This window comes from Clarias gariepinus, chromosome 17 (assembly GCF_024256425.1).
Source record: "Clarias gariepinus isolate MV-2021 ecotype Netherlands chromosome 17, CGAR_prim_01v2, whole genome shotgun sequence".
NCBI lineage: Eukaryota > Metazoa > Chordata > Actinopteri > Siluriformes > Clariidae > Clarias > Clarias gariepinus.
Genome location: NC_071116.1, coordinates 7,940,084 through 7,966,218, shown reverse-complemented (window position 1 = coordinate 7,966,218; position 26,135 = coordinate 7,940,084). Strand labels below are relative to the sequence as shown.

Sequence of the window (26,135 nt, the reverse complement as noted above, 5' to 3'; positions counted from 1 at the left end):
CAGAGAGAGAGACCATAAATAAATACCATAATCTTTATAAATTCTTATTGAAATAATAATTAAATCTTTTTTTTTTTTGCATAACAATGATTATTTTAAATGTGTGCTTTAAAGATATCTAGCGCTGATATCAGAGTCCGCTGTTTGACTTTTATTTTGTAATCCTCTCAGTACTGTCGTAATTTTTTCCCCAGTGGACGCTTCCCAATACACATGCTTTTGTCCATACGTAGTGCACTACACAGGCTTGACGCCTTTGATATTTCTCCTATTCCGTAGAGCACAAATATAGCGGCTTTACCGCCATTTGTAACACCGCCTTTCCTAAGCGAGACCTCTCAGCCAAGCTTCATAAACGAATATTTGGCGATAAGGATTATTAGCTGTTATATCGCTTTGACACTAAAATAGTCGATTAAAGTCGCGTTTACGTTTTAAGAATTAAGATATTTTCCACGTCTTAGTCAGGCGGTTGTTGTAAAATATTAAAATCTTGGATTAATCCAGTTAGCGACCCGGCTAGCCTCAGGAGCTAGCTGCTTCACGAGTTCTTATTGGAGTCTATTTGGAAATATCGTAACCTAGCTAACAAGGTTTCTCAAAAGTTTTTCGTTAAGTCTTACAGGTAAGGTTTTTTAAAAGTCACCGTGACATTAAAAAAATAATTGTTAGTGGGTGTTTTTGCTAGCTTGCTAACACTGTTAAATATTTAAGTGACACGTCTACCAGTATTACGACAAGCCCCGCCTCCTGAGCTTTTATTGGCTGAAATCAGGATTAATCTTTTTCCCAGTTGGAAGCCTGACCGCGAGTGAGCGCTGTTAGTCAATCAGAGCGAAGGAGGCGGGATAATAGGAGCCAATCCGAATGCGGGAACTTGTCTGAATACGGGTAGTATCCCGGCTATGCTAATGATGCTAGGTAGGCGGTAATCCTCGAGGAACTGAGTAAGCAGAAACCTCCCTTAGAAACCGAAAGTATTTACGTGTACAACGTTGTCAGGATGTAAATAATTACGTAGTTACAAAGCGTGTCTCGTGGTCAGTGTGCTTAACTTATATGTGAGAATTTCTATCAGTCGTGTGCTGATCTTTGTGTGTGTGTGTGTGCGCGCGCGCGCGTGGATTTGTTTCAGGTCTGCTAATAACCCAAGCTGAATACCAACCATGAAGCTGTACAGTTTGTGTGTGTTGTACAAAGGGTCGAACAAGGCCAACCTTCTCAAAGCAGCCTATGATCTGTCTTCATTTAGTTTTTTTCAGAGATCCAGGTAGGTACCTCCTAAATGACATCATTAATGACATTACCCACCTCTACGGTATAAACTCCTGTTGTCTCCTTATTACTTAGTCGTAATGCTAAGGACCTCATGAACACTAATTATACTTATCAGCCATGAGATTAAAACCACCGACTGGTCAAGTGAATAAGATTATTTTTTTAAGTGGCATAGCACCTCCAGCCTCAGGTCTGTGTGTGTAGTTTGGTGTTGGGGGGATCCAGTCATGAATTTGTGATTGTTTTGTGAGGCACCACACAGATTCCAAAATAAAAAAACTATTCTTCCATTTATAATAGAAATGAACCGGTCGATCAGATTTTTGCTTTGATTGGCCGTGACCAGTGATTGGCCAATCAGCCTCAGATATGAACAATTCCTTTACGCGTGTGTTAAAAGCCTTCGATTTGCCTTTTTCTCCAAACTCTGTGAGCGAATTAGACTCTCTAAACTATTCATACACTGGCATCCCGTACAGTAGAAGTAAACTATTTGCTGAGTTTGTTTAGAAATATTAATTATAAATAATAATATGTTGCTCAGTAAAACATTTTGCCTAATTTAGGTCGAAGTTAAATATTCCACTCTTGTATTTGAAGTTCTTTTGTATTGTTTAAATGCTGGCCTTAGTTTTTAAGTAAAAAAAATGCTATAAGGAATGGCCTACATTTAATTACTTTAATGATGCTCAACAGTATTAGCTGTTGAATAAAGCTAGGGTATAAAACATTAGAGAATTTGTTTTAAAGTTCAAGGTCTTAAAATTTTAACAAAAGTGTGGGGGGGATCTAAATGCGATATTTATAAAATTGTGATACGTACAGAATCGCAACATTAATCAAATTGGCACCTAGGTATAAGACAACATCGTATCAGGTGATTGGTAATTCCCATCCCTAATATTATGTTAGGTGGCACACTGTGGCCTCACTCTTCCAGCCTCAGGTTTATGTGCATGTAGTTTGGTAGGTCTGGGCAACTTTAACAAGGGTCAAGTCGTGATTTCTAGACCATGGCCAGAGCATGTAAAGAAACAGCAGGTATTCACAGTATGTACTGGTTAGTACATACAGATAATGATCCAAGCAAGGACAACTGGTAAACCAGAGGCAGGTTTAATTTGCCTGAGGAGCAAAGGCTAGCCCGTCTGGTCCGGTCCCACAGAATAGCTCCTGTAGCATACATTATTGAAAATGTCAGTGTTGGGTATGACCGAGAAATGTCTGATCACACAGTGCAACGCAGCTTCCTGTGTACAAAACGATGGGCGTGTGAGCATTGGAACTGAACCACGGAGCAATGGAAGAAGATGGTCTAATCTGATGAATCATGTTTTCTTTTGCATCATGTGAACAGGTAGCATGTATGTGTTACTTACCTGGGAAAGACATGACACTAGGATGCACTATGGGAAGTGCCAGCCTTCAGAGGAGGTGTAATTGTGTGGCTGTGTACTGTTCTGCTGGAAAACCGTAGCTACATTCACATCACCAGGCCTAAAGTGACTCAATTCTGACCCATTTATGTAATAGGGTTTTTTTTTTTCTTTCTTTTTTTAAGGGCTATCTAAACACACACATCTATTGTTTTTCAGATCTAAAAATCTTATTTCCATGTGTCATTTCATGATTTATTATAATAATATTTTATTTTAACATTTGTAAATCTGTTGATTTGTACATTGAATCCCCAATTGAATGATGGCTTAAAATGTGAGCACAGTCCCTGGGTTCTGGCTTCCATGTTTATGTTACTTACTTGCCATGTACCACCTCCCTACACGTTGTAGCAGACAAAGCACACTGCTTCATGGCACTGATGTTCCTTAATAGCAGTGGTTGACTATTTACAACTGAATAATGCCCCTTCTGACACACTGCAAACATTATTCTGTGGTTTAAGGAATATGGCAAAAAGTTTAAGGTATTGACTTGGCCGCCAAATTCCCCAGATCACAATCTGATCAGGGAGCTGTGGGATGTACTGGTCAAACAAGTCCAATCTGTGGAGGACACACCTCACTTCTTGCAGAGCTTGAAGGATCTGCTGCTGACGGCTTTGTGTCAGATACTGTAGCACAGATTCTGAAAATTTGTTAAGTTCATTCCCTCTGACATGTCCGAGCTGTTTTAATGACACAATGAGCTGTTTTTTTTTTTTTTTCTTTTTTTTGGTGGTGATAATGTAAAGTTGTATGTCTATGTAATCTTAAAATAAATTTACGCCAAACTAAACTAAATTTTCCTGCTGATTTTCCAAACCGGTTTTAAACAGAAGTGAAAGTTGTTCGACCAGGAAATTTAAAGGCTACTTGTAAGTGCTAAAGTCAGATAAACCAATTGAAACATGTGCTCGATCACTGGGAAGGAAGTCATGATCTGGTCAAAGAATTCCAATGTACTAAGCTACCGTTTCTGAGTGATGTAACATGGGGCAATTCAATATGCATCTTAAGTTGTGTCACTAAATCCTGTCTTTCAGCGTACAAGAGTTCATGACCTTCACCAGCAACCTGATAGTCGAGCGCTCCTCGTTGGGAAGCCGCGCATCTGTCAAAGAACAAGGTTAGTAATGGTTTGTTGGATGACACTGAAGAGGTACTCGAATTGTTTTTCACCATGACGATGTGATTTATTCTAAACCAGTCATTACTCTGACCGCATCTGAAAGAGGAAACAAGTGAACTGAAGTTAGACAATAATTAGAACAACAAATTGGCAGGCTGATGTTTATCTTCAGCCAACTCCGGTCTGCTGGTTTATCTGTGACTTACTGCCCAATGGACGTTGTTTTTGTAACCATTTTAAGTGTTTTAATCAGATCGTGCAGTTGTTTCCTATTTTGATTAAAGGCTAGGATTTTCCCCTCAGGAGAAACTGATGTGACCGGTGTTTAAAACACATACAATGGCTTTGGGCAGGAAGTCTAGTTAAATTAAGAACAGCAACATAGTACAGCTTGATTTCTTTTTTCAACGATCAAAGATACAGATTATTTAATAGATGAAATCTAGCTTTAAATTTGATTCAGTTATAATTACGAGGAGTATTCAGGTCAAATCAGGACTTTTAATTGCGCAGAATAACAGAACTCAGTTATGAGAGTAAAAAAGCCCCGAATGTCTCTATATAATCCCCTGCTACAACAATGTGTAAACTGGCCAGACAGAATTTAATGGAACTTTCGCAGTAATTGGATATTTGCCTGAAGTTTAACCTGAAATTAAAATGTAGAGTAAAGTTATGTGCCAAATAAATGAATCTCTTAAAAAAAAACTGAATATTTTTTACTGAGATTACCTCATATTTTCACCGCTGAAATAACAGCGCTGAAGTGGTATAAGGAATTTTAACACCAGGAATCGATTTCTCCTCTGTGATTCATTTTCCGATTACCGAACAGGAAGTGTATTTGGCTGACATTAAAAGTAGTACAATTTAGAGTTAACAAGGTTTAGAATACTCAAACTTACAGATTTTTTTTTCTTCAGGATTCAAGAATTTTATTTGTCACATACATGGTTGTACAAGTACAACAGTAGTGAAATGAAATGCAGCAAACTTCAGACTGTGCAGATTAAAAAATAATAATAAAAAATAAAAATAGACTTAAGGAGAATAAAAAATTTAATTAATTATATACAATATAGTACAAATATAAAATTATAAAAAATTTGTTGTAAAAATTAAACCAGTGCAATAATATTTGATGAACTGACTGTTTAAGTGACTGTGTGCTGAATTTGTTGGTCACTGATGAGGTCGAGTGTTTATTGCCCTTATAGCCTGGTGGAAAAAGCAGTACGTTCCCTGAGTGATCAGTGTCTCTTACCAGAAGTCTCTTACCATTAATACGTTAGGCAGAGAGTTCTGTATACAAAGACAGACAGACATGAATGTGGGCTTCAACCAGATATAATAATATCACTGATTAAATTTAATCAGATTATTTTTACCTGTAAAATTTTAGCTTTTTCTTTCTTTTCTCTGTCAACAACAGATACTTCAGCTAGTTATAAATAAAAATTATGTTTTATAGCCGTTGTGTAAATATCATTGTTGTTTGTTTGTTTGTTTTTATAAACAACAGAATACCTGTGTCACGTATATGTGCGAAACGACTGTCTGAGTGGAGTAGTGATTGCAGATAACGAGTATCCTTCCAGAGTGTGCTTCACTTTGCTCGATAAGGTAGGCTTTAAAAGATTTTTTTACATTGATTAATTGTTGAGACATTTTTATTAAGTATTGTTATACGTTTCTTCTAATAATTATTTAGTCTTTCATGTTTCACCTGAAATGAAACATTTTAAATGCTGGAATGTGTAAGTCTGAACAGGAAGCATATACATCGCATATTTCATAGCAACAACCGAGGAATCCTATAAAGACTGCTGACAATTTAAGGGAAATATAGTTTTGGAATAGAAATAATTTATTTTGCTGGCGTGGATTGTCCTCTTGTGTGTGTATATACAGTATATAAGAGTGCAAATCAATACAAAGTTTCAAAGATGTTTCCTGTCCAAACATAAGAATATTGTAAAATTTTGTTGAGGATAAAACAGCCATAGTCTAATGTTTTACAGCATCTGTTTTCGTACATCCAGGTTTTAATCGGTTTGCCTCGGTTTGCAGGTGTTGGATGAATTCGCTCGGCAAGTGAACAGCATAGACTGGCCCTCAGGCTCGCCAGCTACTGTCCAATATACCGCCTTAGACAGCTACCTGGCCAAGTATCAGGTGAGAGAGAGAGAGAGACGTCTGCAGTAATATCGTAGGCATTCATGCCAGAATATGTTCTTTATATTATATATATATATATATATATATATATATATATATATATATATATATATATATATATATATATATATATTTTTTTTTTTTTTTCAAATTTTTTCCCTAATTTAGTCGTGGCCAATTCCTCCCCATCACTAGGGGGCTCCCACATTAAGGCTACTTCTACCATTCAGTCGGGAGGGCGAAGACTATCACGTGTTTCCTCCGAACCGCGTGACGTCAGCCGACCGTTTTTTTTTTTTTTAACTGCTGCTTGTTAGGGGCGGAGTAACACACTCGGAGGAAAACGCTAGCCGCTCCTTCCGCGTGCGCGAGCTCACAGACGCCCCTGATTGGCTGTAGAGCCGTAATTAATGCAATCCAAATGTTAAGAGAAACATTTACACAGAAAAGTTTCACTTTTTAGTTTGGTTTGAAGAATTGTGAAACTATCTGAAACTACAGCTCCATGACACTGTAACGAATACCACAAATACCAAAAAATGCAGCATGCTCAATGGTGTTAAAGAAAAATGTGAATTTATCAGGTTTATACTGCTTCCCAAACTGGTCCCTGTCAGATTCTAAATACGTCTGTCATGTCTTCAGTAATTTCTAGTTTTTCTAGTGCAAACAACATTCACTCGCAAGTGATATCTACCTGCTTGAAGACTGTGTAAAGGCAGCATACACAAACCACATTTAGGGTGTGTCAGATGTTTAAAAGTCCGCAGCATGTTATCATTAAAGACAGAGGGTTCTCAAACTTTTTGCAAGCAGAGATTGCTTTAACTTTCCACAGAACAAAAAAACATTGCAATAAGTCCCTGACTTATGAACGAGTTTCATTTTCAGACGCACGTTCGTAAGTCTGATTTGTTCTGAAGTCCAAAAACAAAGCAAGTCTTGTACACGAATATATGTAATAATGTAATATGTATATTACATATACATGGCTCATGTTGAAGACCCCGGTCCGATTCCCAGTCAGTGCTCAAACCTCAGCCACTGGATGCAGTGCCGGTCCCAGGCCCAGATAAAATGGGAGGATTGCGTCAGGAAGGGCATCCGGCATAAAACCTTTGCTGAGCTTGTATGTGGCGACCCCTTGTCGGGAGCAGCCAGAAAGAACGACAATGCTCACGTAAAATGGAACAGTATTTGGTTCCGCATTATACGAAACTGCAACTTTATATATACTTTATGTATTTGTTTTTTGTGTTTTTAAGGTTTAAATGAATGTGTTTAGTCAAACAAACTAACAAGAACTGGATTTGATAATTATAGGCTGTGATTTAAATAAAACCTCACCAAAATAAAAATACGAGAAACTGTCTGAAAGTAGGTTTAATTTTTGAATTAGGTTTTATGTTACTCCACATAAATGAGTTCGCCTGATTTGTTGATTCGAAAGAAAGAATCATTTGGAAATCTGTCATTATTTCCATAGAACCCGCGTGAAGCTGATGCCATGACAAAAGTGCAAGCTGAACTGGATGAAACCAAAATTATTCTCGTAAGTAAACTTCATCACATAAGCAACTCGCAGCTCTTCATAAATTAATAAAAGGTTTTACGTCTTTTTTTTTTTTTTATAGTCAGCGTAGATCATTGTTGGAAAGTGAGAGACTGTTGGTTCCTGTGGAAGTGATTTCAGGTTTTAAGCCCTGCTCTGGTATTTTTAACCTGCATAGTGCGTAGTTCAGCATACTATCACATAATCATTTTTTAATTAAATAAAAAACATCCCCGTTTTCTGTGGCTACCTCTGAGATCCACTGGTTCAATGTAATTACATTTAATATGTCTAGTGATGGATGGATGGATGGATGGATAAAGCTTTTTTTATCACAAAGGGAAATTGTAACATTACAGCACCAGTTCACAGATTACACAACTAATAATCAACAATATATTAAAATATAAGATAACAGAATATTAAGGCCAGGTTAAAATTCAAAAATAACACTGAGAAAAGGGTAAAGCTGAAGAAAAAGACCCTATGATGCACTGTCTACAATTTAAGGTGCATCAATGAGGTAAAATCTGTATAAAATAATAAGAATATACTGTTTTTGTGTACATGTATCTGATGATTGTATATACAGATGGGAACTTAAGTAACTGTACATAAAAAGCACCAGCAATCTGAAAGAGAGAATGAAAGGACATGACCATATCAGTGCAATGAAAACTGGCTCTCATGAAAAACATCCCAGGAAGGTAAGACCAAGACCTACCGCTGCTGCAGAGAAGTTTTTAGTTCATTTAAGTTACCAGCCCCAAAAATCACCAGTTAACAAACAGATCCTCAGATTAGGACCGTTATAAAGGCTTTAAAGAGTCGAGACTCATTTCAATATCAACTGTGCAAAGGAGATTATTACATTTTCTGGGTGCCTTTAGCGTTGTTTTACAGCCTTTCCTGATTTTTATTTCTTTCTACGCTTGTGTCCAAACTTTTGACTGGTAGTCTATGTCGTGATGACTTTGAGGCTTTTTTCCCCCCCAAGCAACACATTTCTGGTGTCTATAATATGCTTCAACTATTGATTGGCTGATTACTGATGTAGAAGTTGATGTTGAAGTGATTTGTCTATTGTCTTCTTCAGCACAACACAATGGAGTCCCTTCTTGAAAGAGGAGAGAAGCTGGATGACTTGGTACAGAAGTCTGAGCACCTCGGAAACCAGTCAAAAGCCTTTTACAAAACGGTTAGTATAATGAAAAGCAGAATAAAATGCACTGCTGGAATGAATTGGTTTTAGTTTGCAGAGCAAAACGGGACTGAATCTGCTGGGATGTTTTACATTACAGTATCAGATGCTGTCCTCTGGTTTTGTTGTAATTATTTAAAATGCTAAAATGCCTGGATTTTAGTGATGATCATGCAAAATAGTAGATGTCCTTAAACATGCTTAGTTATTCAGTACTCTTAACAAAGAAATCAGTTCATCTTAAATGTAGCTATAAATGATGACGCGTATTTAGGAAAAATATATATATATATATGTGTGTATGTATGTGTATGTATATATATATATATATATATATATATATATATATATATATATGTGTGATTATATGTAATTAATCCAATCCAATCTTTTTTTTTGTATAACTTACAGATTATATTATTTTACTAACACTTAATTCACTTTTGCTAATTGCAGTGTTTAATATATTATTAACAAACAACACATTACTTTTTTTTTTTAAAGAACTACGAGACAAGTTTGTTCTTGTTAATTATGACGTGATCGTCATTCGTTCACCAGTTTCTCCTTTTCTCTCCAATACTTCCACATTAACAACAATACACAGTGTTTTTCCTAGTCTTAGATTATATAGATCCTCTGCCAGATAGATAGATATGAATCCCTGTGTATGTAAAGGTACTTTAGTAATGATAATGAATTATTAATAATAATAGACAAGCACATTAAAATAAACCTACTGTTTGTTGCAGTCTGAGCTTCTTCTTCTTTGTCTTTCGGCTGTTCCCTTTCAGGGGTCGCCACAGCGAATCATCTGCCTCCATCTAACCCTATCCTCTGCATCCTCTTTTCTCACACCAACTAACTTCATGTCCTCTCTCACTGCATCCATAAATCTCCTCTTTGGTCTTCCTCTAGACCTCCTGCCTGGCAGTTCCAACCTCAGCATCCTTCTACCAATATATTCACAATCTCTCCTCTGAACATGCCCAAACCACCTCAATCTGTCCTCTCTGACTTTATCTCCAAAACATCTAACGTGGGTTGTCCCTCTGATAAACTCATTCTTGATCATATCCATCCTTGTCACTCCCAAAGAGAACCTCAACATCTTTAGCTCTGCTACCTCCAACTCTGCCTCCTGTCTTTTCTTCAGCGCCACTGTCTCTAAGCCGTAGAGCATCGCTGGTCTCACCACTGTCCTGTACACCTTTCCTTTCATTCTCGCTGATACTCTTTTGTTGCAGTCTGAGCTACCGTTCGCTAAACAAAGATAACTCGCACAATGCGAGTTGAACTATATACATCACTCCACATTATAGGCGCTCTACAGTCATTAATTACACTGTCGGTTGCAGCGTGAGTGAAAGAAGGTCAGTACGGAAAGCAGTACAAACCGAGTAGCTAACCGCCAACACCCACATTCAAAACCCAGGCACGGGTGCATTTTATTAAGAAAGCACATCTGACAATTTGTATCATAATCTAATCAGTGGAACGAATTGGTTCACAGGCCAGAAAAATTTGTCTCTGTTCACAAACTCCTCCTCAGAACCCGACCCAGACACCCCAAGCTGCCACTGTCCGTGATCATGATTTTCCCAGTCCTTGATCGTGGATGGTGCACATGATAAATGAATTTTGTACAAAGTGGAAAAATGTCCGAACCTTTGCTACATAGTAGCGCAGGAAAAAAAACAAATGACTTTGGATAGATTTTAAGTGAAAATTGCTGCCTCGTACGAACCAGAGGCAAAGGAAAAAAGAGAGAGAGAGAAAATCCCTGAAGAAGATTTAATCATTGTTATTATGAAAAGCGAACTCTCCTTCCTAACACTAACCTTCTCCTCCTCCATTCCTTCACGTCAGCAAGTCAGCAAGTCTTCGCTCTCTCCTGTACAATTTATATTTAGTATAATTTTTGTATAATTTAGGCTTTTTCATACTTTGTTTTGTATTTTGTGATATAAAAAAATTTAATCAAAAGTTAAATATTCTTTATAATGACAGAGAATGAATTAATTCTATTTATATTTATTCCTATGGAAAAAAACTAAATCAGTTGGGTTACAAACAGAACGAATTATGTTCGTGAACCGGGCTTCCATTGTAATTACTTTTATGTTTGTAACTATTTTTCCCCCCGTGTTGTTTTATTTGCGCCTAAGCCTGAGGAGTACCAAATCCCTCTGTAACTCCTTATCATGGGCCCCATCATGGTGCATTGAACAACTGAATGTAGACCCTAGCGCACTAGCTTTCCATTTAACATTATTTGGGATTTTACCGTGAAACCCAGGTTAATGGAGCTGAAATTCTAAAGCTGAATAAGTGGGAATATGAACAAAAACTTGGGAGATTTACAGGACAGTCCTCCAACTCCATGTTTTATTCTCCTCTCCTTTTATTTCGTTCTCCAGACGCGAAAGGATATGTGTCGGCGGAACAAAATAACTTTTTTTTTATAAATTTAGTCCTGTCCAATTCTTTTTTCCCCCGATTTTCTCCCCAATCTAGTCGTGGCCAATTACTCCCCGTCACTAGGGGGCTCCCACACACATCAAGGCTACTACAACCACTCAGTCGGGAGGACGAAAGCTATCCCGTGTTTCCTCCGAACCACGTGACGCGAGCCGACCGCATCTTTTCGAACTGCTCGCTCACGCACCGTTAGGGGCGGAGTAACACACTCGGAGGAAAGCGCTAGCCGCTCCTTCTGCATGCGCGAGCTCACAGACGCCCCTGATTGGCTGTAGCGCCGTGACTAATGTGGGAGCACAAGTACCTCTCGTCCCTCCCCCCTGAGAGAGCTCGGCCAATCAGCTCTCTCTGTGCCTCCGGCTATGAGAGGAAAACAGCATCACCCGGGGTTCGAACCAGCGATCTCCGGATGATAGGGCGAGCGAACAAAATAACTTTAAATAAACAAACAAATCATAATTTGTTCTAAATAACTGGTGTTTGTGAAACCGTTGTATACAAGTAGTATCACACTCGAGGTTGTACTGATTAACCAGCGTTCTCTCTAGTGTGATACTGCTTAATTAATCATCAGATCAATCAGACTGAACTGTGGTCAAATAAACATGGTAAAGTCAAGCTTGTGTTCATCTGTCTTGTTGTCTCCGTCAGGCACGGAAGCAGAACTCTTGCTGCGAGGTGATGTGATGGAAGCATCATGATGGATCAGACTCTCCCGGACCAGTGTATCTTTATCCCTGTTGTCTCTCTCTCTTATCTCCCTGTCGTCTCTCTCTTGGCCCGGGCTCAGACACAGAGCGGACACGGCTGTTCCAGAGACATTATAGTGAGTGTTGAGGATAGAGAGAATCCCTGATTTTTTTTGTTTACTTACTTTTCCTCCGAGATGGGTTAGAGGGACTGATTTCCCAGACTACACCACACTTAACTGCACCGCTTTTTCTTCCGCGTTCCAAGGCAGTCTGCTCAGGGCCCATTGCGCGCAGGGTTTTAGGATGAGAAAATGCACAGCGCAGACAGAAGGTTAAAAAGTGAAGTCTGTATCGTGCCTTACTTTAAGTGGCTGTGCATTCAGTTAGAGTGATAGCCTTAATAATGAACATTTAAAGTCAAGGGTTATATCCTTGACTTTGAATACTGTTCATGGGTGATGACTACGGTTCAACAATATTGTTCTATACTGTGTGTACTTTAAATCCTTTTACAAGTTGTGAAATAAATCAAGTGAATTGTGTCAGACTGGCTCTTACTTTGAATACGTACATTGTTCACTTTGTAAAATGTAAGCGATTAGATAAATATGTATTTCGTCATATTTTTACATTCCCTTTTTTTCCCCCCCTCCTGTTAGCAATAGTCATATTTAAAGTGTGGTCGCCTCTGAAATCAGTCCCTTACCCTTGAATGACATTTCATCATGGTATATGCGTATTCTCTAATTTTCAGACAGAACTAACAAATGTGAATCATATGTACTTTAACTATGAGTGACTCTGCAATCAGTGTTAAGTCTAAAATCATGTCAGTGTGAGTGCTACAGGATGGTCCAAAAGTCTGGGTCCACAAGCACATGAGAACGAGATCTATTCAATGTTTTTATTATTAATTTAACATCCATCTTGAGTTTGAGATAAATATTAAAAGAAAAAAAAAATTATGAGGAAAAGTGCCTATAGATCCAGACTTTTCAGCAACCCTCTATTATGCTTTCCTATCTTGATTCCTATCTTAACTTTTCAGCAAAGGCTGAAGTTATAAAACTACTAAAACTATCCTAATTGGTCTCATCCTGAAATGTTCCCCATTTAGGACCTTTTAAAGTTCCTAAACGTCTCTCTGTGTTCATGTACATCAGCGAAAGCTTCAAGACTATCAGATATCTGGAGTGCATAGTGTGGCTGAAGTTTGGCTTTCTTTTGTTAACCTTCTTGTGATTCCATGGTGTTTAGTGATCTGGTGGTGTTTTACTTTATGCAGAGATGTTGCTCAATCTGTGTGGCTTGTATGTAGATGTGTGCGTGCGTGTGTTTCCTTGTCAAAACTTCGACAAGCTGCTCTCGAGGACCTTCCTGAGGTGCCTTTTTGGTAATTTGCCAAATCCCTGCAGCTCATTCAGTCTTTAAGTCTGAATGACGACATGTTCTGTGTAGTTGTGTATAAAAAAAATAACTAACTTGGTTAAATATACTCCTGAAGTGTACATGAGAAGTGTTTATATGCAAAATGGGTAAAATTGATCATTAAATATGCTATAACAGTTTTCTCCTTCAGCTCAATGCACAGTTGATCGGCTTTGTACTGTAGGTTTTAATCTCAATTCTCATCTTAATGTACTCATTGTATAAATGTATAATTAATACAGCAGCTGTAACAAGTGGAAAAGTTATGTTCAGTCTGTACAAATGAATTATCAAATTGCTGAATTTGTGAGGTGGTGAGATTTTTGTAATGTAAATTTATTTATTTAAAACTGGAATTAAGATGGTAATAAACGTCAACAATCAGCCATAATAATACCACAACCACCAGGTAAACTGGTGTCAGGATCATCTGCACCCAAGGGTTACCCATACCAGGACCAAAGGAGCTCAGCAGGCAAAGAGTTTAAGATTGTTCACCTTCCCCAGATCCCAATCCATCTCAGCAACCATGGACTGTACCAATCAAACAAGCCTAATTCCAAAGCACCAGAATGAACCCCTGCTGACGTTCCAGTGCCAGACACGGCAGCCCAGTGGCAGAAGGGGAACCAAAACCTATGTAGTTTTAATGGTAAAAGTGTAACTCTTATGGCTGATTGTATTAGAAAAACATCTAGCATTTAAAGCAGACCTGGGTATTAAAGTCTCATCTGGCCTGTGGAGTCAAAAAAGCCAAATGGAAACTTTGCTAGTTACATTTTGTTAGAAAGTATAAAACTTTCTCCTTGAAATAAATTGTTACGTTTACTTTGAAACAGAGGTATACACAACACTGACATTTGTGCACAAGTCTGGTTATCTAAGATGCAGGTGCTATGCACCTAGCAAACTACAGTAGAAGGTGAAATAAAATAAAGGATAATCCTGAATGCAAAATATTATGAACAAAATTTTTTTTTGCTCACGTAGGCAGTAAATTAGTTCACTTAATTTGCATTAAAGACACTTTTTAAATGTTACAACTTAATTCAACACTTACAGAATGCACTGAAAAAGTCTCACCCATATTCATGTTGGACCAGCTTTAGTTTGGATTACGGCACATGCTCGCTGTGGCATGTTTCAACATCCTTATGCAACGTCAAATCAAACCACAAGTCTTCTCCAGCATGTCCTAAGGACTTTCATTTATTTTTTTGGAACACATTTCCCTTTTTGTGTGTGTTGCTGGAATAACGGCAAATCTCGATCATGGCTGTTCAGGTTCAGTCCTGGGGGGCCAGTGTCCAGCACAAATTCTGCTCAATATATAGGTAAGCTGTTCCCGGTTCAGTGGTTGTGTTTAATTGTTGGTGAATTTATAAACTGTGTTCGACTAGATACAAACAGTATTGTTCTAGAGACGTGGTCCAATGCCTGCCTCGGGGGGGGGGCGCCAAAGATCACAAAAGATGAGCTTTTGTCTGGCTTGATGCTGTGACCATGTGTCCTAAACAATTGATCTAATATAGGTTAAGAAAAACCCAGTGGAGATTGTTGTTCATATTAGAACTGAACAAACAATATAAAATACTTAAAGAACACATTTCTCACACATACACACTTCCATAAATTCTTTTAAACTTTTCTTTTCATTTTTGTGAAGCTGCTTTGTTTATTCCCAAGCATTTGAACGTCCATCGAGCTCATCCTGATGGAAATTAAGGAGCTGTTTCCATCCCAGTGTCTCCATTAGGACTTGTTCTTCTGCTTCCTAGTTTTCCCAGTGTAGCGAAAACTCTTGAGTGGGTTCTTCCCTCTAATATTCTTCTGCAAGCATGAGGAAAATGAGAAAATGTTCATTAGGCGATAAGGTATACATGTAGTTAGATGATGAACCGCGTGGATCAATGTTCATGAAAGACTAACTCCTGAAGTAAGTCATTTCAATCTCACCTTAAAGGCAGTTGTCATGACTCCCCTTGGGTTGAACTTTAGCATTTTCTTCTTCTTCCGCCGTAAGAGGGGGTTGACCAGATTTTTCATTGTAGAAGGAACTGAAATGGGAAATAATTAGGGGAAAATGTTTTCTAATCAAACACAAACTAGTTTATCTTGCTGAATGTCTCAATATGAACTGTGAAGAATTAATATAAATATGAAAGTCTTACTCAAGTACTCGGGCACATTTCTCAGGTGTGGTTTAATGATGGCAGGATGGAGGTCCTTGTCATGACGGAGCAGTTGCAGATCCCTTGGGTTGTCATCGAAGTACATCTGCATCCAAATAAAGCAGTTCAAAAGACGGCTTCGGAAAATCCTTTAAATCTTTTTTGGAATAAACAATGTTTTTATAAAACTTTTGTCTAGACAAACCTTAAGCTTCTCAGAGTTAAGCAGCTCCTGCTTGATCTCCTTTAATCGCGCTTCTTTGACTGCCTGCTTGGTCACAGACCTCATGGCATCCTACAGGGATTTACAATAATTCCTTACACAACTTACTTAACTGACTCTAAACACATTAAATAAAAAAAAAAATTAATCCTAGTGCAAAGTTCAAAGACATGCATGTTAAAAACAAGTGACAGAAAAACCAAAACAGTGCATGTTTAAAGGTGTAACAGTCATACCCGACACCTGTAACGAAATCCTTCGATTTCCTCCATTTTAAACCCATACGGCTTCAGGGAGCAGTTTCCGCTGTCTGTACACAAGGAACACAAAAACAGATGTTTTAAAGTGCTTAAGCTTCCCATGTTACATTAAATGTGAGTTTCAATTTAACTACAATTAATTAGTTTCCTTCAGCTCACACAACCTGAGGCATTTGTAATTTGTGAGGATGTGTAATTCACCTTACAGACAATAGAGGGCTCTAAATAATTGCTTTAAGTAATGATATTTACAGAATGCAACACTTATCCAGAGCAACTTAGATTTTTTCATCTTCTCAAACATTTAAGCAGTTGAGGGTTAAGGAGCCTTGCTCAAGGGCCCTACAGTGGCAACCTGGTGGTTATGGTGTTTGAAACTGGGACCAAAACGTAGTCCGATGCCTTAACCCAAGCTCATGACTTAAGCTACCCCGGTCTCATGAGACATGTCTGTAAATGTCATAAAAATTGGGATTTAATGCCTTTATATTTACATTTCTTTTTAAGGTAAACAAGTTTATTAGGAGTTGACTTAAAGGGCCAGAATATGTAAATAGTACAACAATGCACATCCTAAGTTTTCATTTGTTAACCAGTCGTAGCTTAGTTATGAGGCAGAATGCTGAGCACAAAACGATTAAAGACAGGACTGAAAGTGTTGCTTGTTTCTTTTAACCTCATGGTTAAATCACTTGTAATTTCCATTCTCTTGGGTATGGAAATACCCAAGTTACTCTAAATTTTGCCTTTTGTGAACTAGCATCAAGAGAACACGCAAAACATAGTGTGTCTAAAATGTCAGTAACTAATAGGAACATGTTCAGATACCCTGCTCACTATGAGAACCCCATAAGTCAGTTTATAATTTCCCCATGAGCGTTACCTCCTGTAAGAGCGTTCTCAACCTCCGTCAGCAGCGCGATCTCTGAATGTGAGACGAACGTGAGAGATGTGCCTTTGTTGTCTGCCCGTGCGGTCCTGCAAAATGGCAAGCAAAACATGAGCAGCACATATGGGTATAAATCGATGTACGCAAATGTATCTGGAAAGCTGATGTTTACCTGCCAACTCGGTGGATGTAGGAGTCAACCGAGGGGGGGAAATCAAAGTTGATGACATTTGCGATGTTCTGGAAGTCCACGCCTCTGGATACGCCATATTCTTTATCCATGCCTCTGAAAAAAATAATATATATATATATATATATATATATATATATATATATAAAAATAAAAAAATCATTTCCTGAGATCATTTAAAGTTTCAACAGTTATTTGCATGCTTTATTAAAAAAAAAAAAAAAAAAAAACACAAGTTACATATGAAATTTGAGTAAAATTTCAGCCCCAACACAAAAAAAAAAAAAAAAAAAACACACAAAAAAAGTTCTTCCAACAAGGTGGAGACGACTGTGGAACATTTTCACGCTAGGTGTGAAAATCTTCACAGATACGAACGGACCATGGTTCTACGAACATTCGTAGATTTGAACAAACTACTCACATGTATTGTACAAAAGATAGATATTGCAGTGCACCAAATACCAATATTTAAAATTCTATACAATATTCAGTGTGTAAGTGAATGTATAAAATGTCTAAAAAGTCCAGTATAATGTGTTTATGCGTGTGTGTGGGGGGGGGGGGGGGGGGGGTGTTTGTTTACAGTCCAATACAGTGGAAAAGAGGTCTGAGACAAAATGGTATCCAGGATTCCCCTCATGATTTAAAGGTGCAAAGACTCATTCACTGCGAGATTCATTTCCTTAGCTGCAGTTATGGTTTTTGGCCACATGATGACATTTGTGTCAAAGGAGTACAAGACTTACTTTGTCGGACTTAAGTACAAATCTGAGTTATGAACGTGCACTCATTCGTACCTGTAACCAAATTGGAAGGAAATGGGGGCCCATAATTCTGGAGGGCACAATATAAAATATAGACGTATTTTCACAAACATATGTAAATTGCCATCAAATGCTATATGCATTGTACGGACATGTTGATCAGATAAATAAATAAATAAATAAATAAACAAACAAAGGGCATACTTTTTACTCTTTGTATTCTTTTTCTTTTTCCCATTGCTGCCGGCACTTTGGGTCGGGTCGTCCAGCCCTTCCTCATCTGTGGCTATGATGTAATCGTAGAATCCTTGATTAAACTGTGAAATAATGTGACACCTAGAGAACGAAAAGAGAATTACTGAATCTTGTGCAACAGCATTGTCAGAAGTTTAACGTTAACAAAACCAATCTCTTAGCACAGACATTCAGACATAAAGCCACAGGTGTTGTTAAGGCAACCAGACCAAACCACACACCCACACGCATACACAGAAGAAATTAATGGCCAGATCTCAGGGAGCCTGTGGCCTTCAAATAAGCCATTTTCATAATTTCTGTGGCCATACTAATCAAAAATGCATTCATCCAGTAGAACTTAAATGATTCTAAAATACTCAAATTATCCCAACACCAACCACCATGACACGGTAAACATCAACAAGATCACATTTTCCCTCTTTAGATGTTTAATGTCAATGCAGCGCTGCTGCAAGCTGGTTGGCGCAATAGATGCAAGTTTCTAATAAAGTGGCAAGTAAATGTCCATAGACAAAATAAAAATAAACAAAATTTATTTGCCAGAACTTGCCTGGAGTGCACAGGGAGTTCGGAGTTAAGGACGCAGGAAGGAATGCTGAACTGCTCCAAGAACAGCTTGAGTCTGTAACACCGATCCACCTTGTCGACGAAAATGAGCGTCTTGCCTCGCACTAGGCCCAGTTTGAGAAGTGTGTAGATGAGGAGGAACTTGTCCTCCTCCTCACATTTCACACTGTACTGCTGCAGCTGGGAGCTGTCTGGGAGCTGGGAGCCTTGTAGCTTCAGAATCACCTATGGACATGTGGGAAATGTGTTTAAAAAAATGTAAACAAATCATAAAAATAAACTAGTAACTCCATTTCCAGGCAATTAGAACGTTATGTTTTCTGACTTCATTTAATCCGGCATTATGATTCATCTAAGAAGGCATCATTTTCATTTGTATATTTGCTCCTTGGTAAAAAAAGACATCTCTGATACTTACAGGATTGTGCAGGACGAGCTGCTTCAAGGCCTGGACATCGTCATTGAGTGTCGCAGACATTAAGAAAGCCTGATAGATCTTAGGCAGTTGACTGAGAGCAAAACAATAAAGTAGAGTTTAAGCGGCAACTTCATCTCGTTCTCATCTGACTTCCAGTGTGCACAAGCTGACAAAGACCAAATATTCAAAGTCATCATACTTGTAAGGCGTTGAAACACAAGCAACTCACCAAATGAGGTTCTTAAGATCAGCCTCGAACCCAAAAGAAAAAAGGAGGTCGGCTTCATCGATGATCAGCATCTCCAGAGCGTTCAGTGCCAAGTTCTGGGCTTTGATATGGGCTTGCACCCGAGACGGAGTCCCCACTACCACATCTGGCTTCTCCATCAAAATCGGCCTACAAACAAAGTGCGCGCACACACACACAGCTGCTGATATACAACGACAGGAGGCGGAGCCATAGGTGTACTCCCAGTTTTTACTTACTAATTTTTACCTACTGTCTAATATATTATCATTTTGGACCATCATCCTTCCATTGATCTAGCACTTTCCCCTAAAAAAGTCACACCCATGGGTGAAGCGACTGCAAGGACTTTAATAAATTTAACATCATGCAAATAGTATGGAAAGTTGCACAGCGTTTGTCAATAGGGGTGAAGCACAGCGTTACGCTTCTCCTATCTCAGTAGCCCGATACCTGTTGGCAGCTTCTGTAACCGCGGGTGAAACTTGCTGCACTCGTACTGGGATAACACGAAATACTGGTAAGTTGTTCTGTTTTTTGATTATTATCATTATAATCAAAGGAAAGAATATTTGTTTTGAATCGGCCGACATGGCACAGGGACGCGGGAGTCCCGAAAGGAAGACTGAGCTTTAGCGTGACGGAAAGATTTGGATTATCAGTTGCGGAGCAGGTTATTGGATAAACAATTCCATTTCCCTTGAATTGGTGAACTGTTCAAATGAAGAGCCGGCACATATTGTCCTGTTTCAGACCGGGTAATCAGAAAGGGTGAGACACTTTAGTTTTTACATTTGTAACAAGATGGTTGTTTTAGAATTCTGTACGTAATGGAGCCACACTCTGTAAGTAGACTACATATGGAGTATATGGTTGATAATATCTGAGCGTTACACAGGTGTATCAACCTAACAAATCTGTTAGGTGGAAGTTTGAATGGGTTCCCTGATGGCAGCCATTTCGCGCAAGTGCTACCAAGAAGAACATGGCCGACAGTTAAAAATAAATAATAATAATACAAAATATCTTCTAGCTCCTAATCAACTTAAATTACTCAAACACTCCACAGGTAAGAGTACAGCATTAGAGAGCATTAATATATATATATCATTAATAATATCTATAATATAATAAAATAGTGGCATGGGGGTGTAGTGGTTAGCACTGTCACCTTGCACCTCCAGGGTCCGGGTTCGATTCCCGTCTCTGTGTGGATGGAGTTTGCATGTTCTCCCTGTGCTTGGTGGGTTTTCTCCGGGTACTCCGGTTTCCTCCCACATTCCAAAGATATGCAGGTTAGGCTAATTGGCATTCCCAAATTGCCCATAGTGTGTGAATTGTTTGTGTGTGCCCTGCGATGGATTGGCACCCTGTCCAGGGTGTACCCTGCCTTGCGCCCCAAGTTTCCAAGTTCTCAGTGGGACTGAGATAACTCTACGTTATAATATTTAGAAGACATTTTATTAAATTTCTAATTTTTTTTGTTCTTCCTTCATGCTAAAAACATAGTCTATATGCACATTATTATTGTGTACACAGTACATTATCCACAATATGCAAAGGCATATTTAATTTAAATTGCACTCACCTCTGAGCTGATAACTCGGCTTTGCCGGAGATGTCGGCCACTCGCACGTCTCTGGCACAGTAAGCCGTGAGCTGCCGGATCATGGTCTGTACCTGCTGTCCCAGCTCTTTGGTCGGTACCAGGACTAAAGCTCGCACCGCCTGCTCTCGCACCGTCTGCCACAGACATGAGACGACATAAATCATTAAATCCCTCATGCATGTTCACAGGGTAGCAAGTTAACAGAACACGGCAAGGATCTGAGCTTTCGTAATCATTTGAATAGTACAGTATGAAAAGTATATGGAACATACTGGAACAATAACCTGTGTATCATTTGTTCATTCATTTTTGGATATAAAACTGGTAAAGAAAAAAAAAAAATGAGAAACTTTTGTGAATATTCATTTCCGTAACCAAAATCATTTTCCGATTTTGAGCTCAAATCACAAAAAAAAAAAACAGATAAGTGATGACAAACCCATTTTTTATTTTTATTTTTTTACATTGGACACAAGTGGTGTAACCCAAGTGGTGTTTTTTACATGCTGTGGTTTATTTTATTGATTGTATATGATATATTTTTTTTTTCTGAAAAGCAATTTTATGCCGTTTAAGAAAGCTAACCCCCCAAGTAGCTCGGTGGTAAATCATCCAGAGACCCTACAAATTGTTTGTCTGCTTTGACAGTCCAGTAAGGCGCTGTCCAATCAGCGGCTTTCTCACTGGATTGTGGAAGCTCCTTAGTGTATAGCAGCACGTGTGCCTCATTACTTCAGGGTACAATAAACTAGGGCTAGGGCAACATCATGGGCATTGTTCAAAAGACTTTGGGTGATTTTTGTGCAGCAGCCACTTGGTCTTCATTGCATACTTTTGTCTGGTTTGTACTGGGGTAGTGATCAGTGTTCTGGTTCCTGAAGTTGAATCAATTGAAAGGAAACGAATGGTTATGACTATAACATCTGTTCCCTGTAGGAGTACGACACCTTGCAGCAGCTGAGGGTCAACTATGGTTGCCTGCGCCCACGTGACCAGAGGTTTGTCTGCCTTTACTGTGTTAATAAAGCTGTCTTCAGCCAGGACATGAGAGGGCGCTTTCCTACTTATGTGCAGCTCATTCAAGGGTTGAGACTCCAATCGCACGGCAGCAGTTCAATGCATTTAGGCATGTAAACACTGTCAAGATGATCTGCTAGAGTCAAACCGAGCATTAGAATAGGGAAGAAAGTTTTTTTTTTTTTACTTGAACATGGACTGGTTGTTGGAGTCCGTCTGAGTATGTCTAACACTGGTGATCTACTGGGATTTTCACACACAATTGTCTCTAAGGTTTAGAGATAATGGTTTGAAATAAGAAAATATCCAGTGGATGAAAATGCCTTGTTGATGCCGGACGTCAGAGGAGAATCACCAGACTGGTTGGAGCTGATAGGATAGCAACAGTATCTCAGGTAACATCTCATTACAACCATGGTATGCTGAAGAGACTGTTATGACCACAGTGAACCTTAAAGCAGACGGACTAGATGGGCAGGAGACCACACCCGGTGCCACTCCCATCAGCTAAGAACAGGAAACAGAGGCTACAATTCAGACTCAACAAAATCGGACAATAGAAGATTTTAATAATGTTGCCTGGTCTGATGAGTCTGATGCGAAATTCGAATGGTAGGCTCAGAATTTGCCATAAACAACATCCTGCCTTGTATCAAAGGTTCAGGCGGGAGTCTTTTTTTTTTTTTTTGGGGGGGGGGGGGGGGGGGGGGTGTCCAATTTTCTCCCTAATTTAGTCGTGGCCAATTTCTCTCCGTCCGCATCTTTTCGAACTGCTTGCTCATGCACTATTAGGGACGGAGTAGGGGCAGAGGAAAGCGCTAGCCACTCCTTCCGCGTGCGCAAGCTCACAGACGCCCCTGATTGGCTGTAGAGCCGTGATTAATGTGGGAGCGCAAGTACCTCTCATCCCTCCCCCCTGAGAGAGCTCGGCCAATCAGCTCTCTCTGTGCCTTCGGCTGTGAGAGGAAAACAGCATCACCCGAGGTTCGAACCAGCAAGCTCCGGATGAGCGCTTTACCACTGCGCCACTCGGAGGCCCAGGCTGAAGTCTTTAGGGGATATTTTCTTGGCACACTTCAGACCCCCTAATACCAATTGAGCATCGTTTAAATGCCACATGGTATTGTTGCTTACCATGTCCATTCCTTTATGGCCACAAGATAACGCGCCATAAAGAAATGGGGCAGGTCTGAAGGCCAAAGCAGGTCCCGTTGCTAGCAAGATGTACTTAAAGAAGTGGTGTGTGAGCGTACATATACATGTAAATTAAGACAAAACTCAGCGCTTGTAGAATGCTAACACGATTTCAAATCATAAATGGTCATGTCTTAAATACCAGATTCTGAAGGAAAGCTTTTACAAGTACTGTTTGTAACTCTGCCTAATAAACAAGACCCAATGTCCTCAAATTTGACCAAAAATACGAACTTAAAGGAAAAATCATCATCAATATTACAGTGTATCGAAAGCAGCTACCAGAACATGCATTCTCACTCACTTATCAAATTTAAATTTAATTTGTCACATACAGTCATACACAGTACACAATTCATATACAATTAAATGCTTATTACCATAATTGTTTTTTAATAATTAACAAGAAATAAGAAATAAATAGATGAAACTATAAGAAAATAGAACAAATTATAAAATATTATCAAAAAATATCAAAGAGAAATATATAAGCAATATAAAAACCTATATGTACAAAAAACAAAATAGCAGTTTAATTGGAAAAAAAAATGGAAATAAATGGAAATATCCAGGAATGTCCAAATGTGTGAAAATGTACATGTATGTGCAAATGTGCAATGTCCACGAGTGTCCAGTCTACAGCTATCACTACCGAGGTATGTGCATCTGTGCATGAGTGAACAGATGAATAATGTCCCTAGGTGTCCAACATATTCTGTGCGGTGTGCAAAAACGCAGAGATGATTAGAGGTGATTATTTAACCTCCGGTGGTTGGTAGCTGAGATCACCAACAGTAAAAGTGATGTCCTACCTGCTTACAGGTGAGGATCCGCTGAATCAGGGGCACAGCGTAGGCAGCAGTCTTCCCAGAACCGGTCCGAGCTCTTGACAAAAGATCCTTTCCCTCCAGAGCCAGTGGAATGGCTTTTTCCTGAATGAGGGTCGGCTGGGCCCATCCGAGGTCGGCTACCGCCTGGCAACACATACAGCATCATACAGAAGAATGACGAAAGAAGAAGAAAATACAGAAGAAGGAAGAAAGCCTTCTTCTGCATGGTTATTCATGGTTATTCGCAGTATGGAAAGCAAGCTAAACTGTCTGGTGATTTGGACAGAATTGACTCTATAACTCTCTACACTTCTTTCTCATGAACAGTCTTTTTGGGCAATTTGGGAACGCCAGTCAGCCTAACCTGCATGTCTCTGGATTGTCGGCGGAAACCCGAGTTCTTCGGCTCTTACGGTCGAGGGACTCTCTCCGATCCATACACAACTTGGCCCAGGTTTCTACGCCGGATTCCCTTCCTGAAGTAACCCTCCAATTTTATCTGGGCTTGGGACCCGCACTGGGTTCAATTGCTGGGGTTCTGCGGCATCGGGAGGGAAACCACCAGACGAGAAACCTACCACGAAGCCAACAATTGGAACATGGCGAAAACATGCAAAGCTCATGCACATGCATTCGAACCCGTACCCTGGAGGTGCAGGGCCACTATGCCCACATGATGGCTATAATAACTCTAACAACCAGAGCTGTCAATCATATCACATGCTTCCATAACCTGATTTGCTCTCGTCAGTGTACCTGGACGTGGAGTTTTTTATTGATGATCTACTCCCACTGTTATTATCACAGGTGGTGTCACTAGAGGACTGTGGAAGATGTTAGCTAGAACCAACAGGCCTAGTAGACTCACAGCTGGGTCAGACCTCCTACACTACGGCTTAAAGCCACACGGCTGGTGGGACGTTTCTTTAAACTCACGGTCCTCTGTTTGCTAAATTCGTTTCCGCCATATTTGAAGTCTTTCATCTCGTACAACGTGAGATTATTCCAGAAACCTCGCAGTGTTTTCACACAACACTAGACCGGCCCACCGCTTGCGTACTTTAGCTACCAGCTATCGGGTTAGCTACCAGCTGCGACCTGTCTCGATTAAGATCTCCCCACATTGTTACTCTTTTTTAAACTGTCACGTGCTTTAATAACGATAACGGTACCTTTAAAATACGGTCATCCAAACCCATCTCGTGGAACTGTATTCTGTCGGGGTCCATTTTTGAAACACGTGCCCATAATGCGCATGCGCGCTTCTTCTACTCCTTACATTCGGACCTGACGTCACTAGCTGAAAAGTCTCTGTGTTCGAAGCAATCTTACAACTTGTAAGTTTGCCAAATTGTAGATTTTTGTGACTCGCACCTTCAGGGTCCGGGTTCGACAGCTAGCACCTGTGTTCACTGAGATATTCAACATCTCTTTATCTCAGTCGGTGATCCCCACATGCTTCAAAGAGTCCATCATTGTTCCTGTCCCAAAGAAACCTCATCCTGCTTCTCTCAATGATTATCGCCCTGTAGCCCTCACCTCAGTAGTGATGAAGTGCTTTGAACGCCTGGTCAGAGACTTCACCATTTCTTCACTACCAGACACACTGGACCCACTACAGTTTGCATACCGTCCAAACCGTTCCACGGACGATGCAATCTCTCATCTCCTCCATACATCTTTCACTCACCTGGACACTCGGAGGGGGAATTATGTGAAAATGCTCTTCATCGACTACAGCTCTGCATTTAATACCATAATTCCCTCCACACTTACCACCAAGCTGGAGCACCTGGGACTCAGCTCATCCATGTGTCAGTGGATCTCCAATTTTCTGACTGGCAGACCACAGGCAGTAAGGATGGGCGGACATGTCTCAGCCTCCATCACTCTTAGCACTGGAGCCCCCCAGGGTTGTGTTCTGAGCCCCCTGCTGTACTCTCTGTACACCTATGACTGTATGGCCACTACCAACTCCACCACCGTCATCAAGTTTGCTGACGACACTGTCGTGGTGGGCCTGATCACAAACAACAATGAGACGGCCTACCTGGAGGAGGTTGGAAATCTGGAGAACTGGTGCCAGAGAAACAATCTTCTCCGGGACATCAGCAAGA

At 39.6% G+C, this 26,135-nt stretch overlaps 2 protein-coding genes across 4 annotated transcripts; one reads left to right on the top strand and one right to left on the bottom strand.

The window, feature by feature from the left end:
* The first annotated feature begins 280 nt into the window (after positions 1-280).
* On the top strand, positions 281-13,677 carry ykt6 (YKT6 v-SNARE homolog (S. cerevisiae)). Of its 3 annotated transcripts, none has more exons than XM_053515740.1 (8): positions 281-625; positions 1,136-1,270; positions 3,761-3,843; positions 5,369-5,469; positions 5,917-6,021; positions 7,511-7,576; positions 8,673-8,774; positions 11,910-13,677. In XM_053515740.1, the coding sequence occupies exons 2-8, from the start codon at positions 1,167-1,169 to the stop codon at positions 11,943-11,945; spliced, it is 597 nt and encodes a 198-aa protein (XP_053371715.1). In that variant the 5' UTR covers positions 281-625; positions 1,136-1,166; the 3' UTR covers positions 11,946-13,677. The 3 variants fall into 3 exon arrangements, with proteins under 3 accessions (XP_053371715.1, XP_053371716.1, XP_053371717.1); XM_053515741.1 differs by lacking the exon at positions 281-625 and adding an exon at positions 691-947; XM_053515742.1 differs by lacking the exon at positions 281-625 and adding an exon at positions 968-1,040.
* Positions 13,678-13,693: 16 nt separating this feature from the next.
* On the bottom strand, positions 13,694-25,259 carry ddx56 (DEAD (Asp-Glu-Ala-Asp) box helicase 56). The gene is made up of 15 exons (XM_053515739.1): positions 25,191-25,259; positions 24,001-24,162; positions 20,957-21,111; positions 19,351-19,518; positions 19,122-19,212; positions 18,687-18,928; positions 18,083-18,214; positions 17,094-17,207; positions 16,916-17,010; positions 16,009-16,082; positions 15,755-15,844; positions 15,550-15,655; positions 15,335-15,435; positions 14,346-15,208; positions 13,694-13,876 (listed from the first exon to the last, which is right to left on the bottom strand). The coding sequence occupies exons 1-14, from the start codon at positions 25,245-25,247 to the stop codon at positions 15,131-15,133; spliced, it is 1,665 nt and encodes a 554-aa protein (XP_053371714.1). The 5' UTR covers positions 25,248-25,259; the 3' UTR covers positions 13,694-13,876; positions 14,346-15,130.
* Between the last annotated feature and the right edge of the window lie 876 nt (positions 25,260-26,135).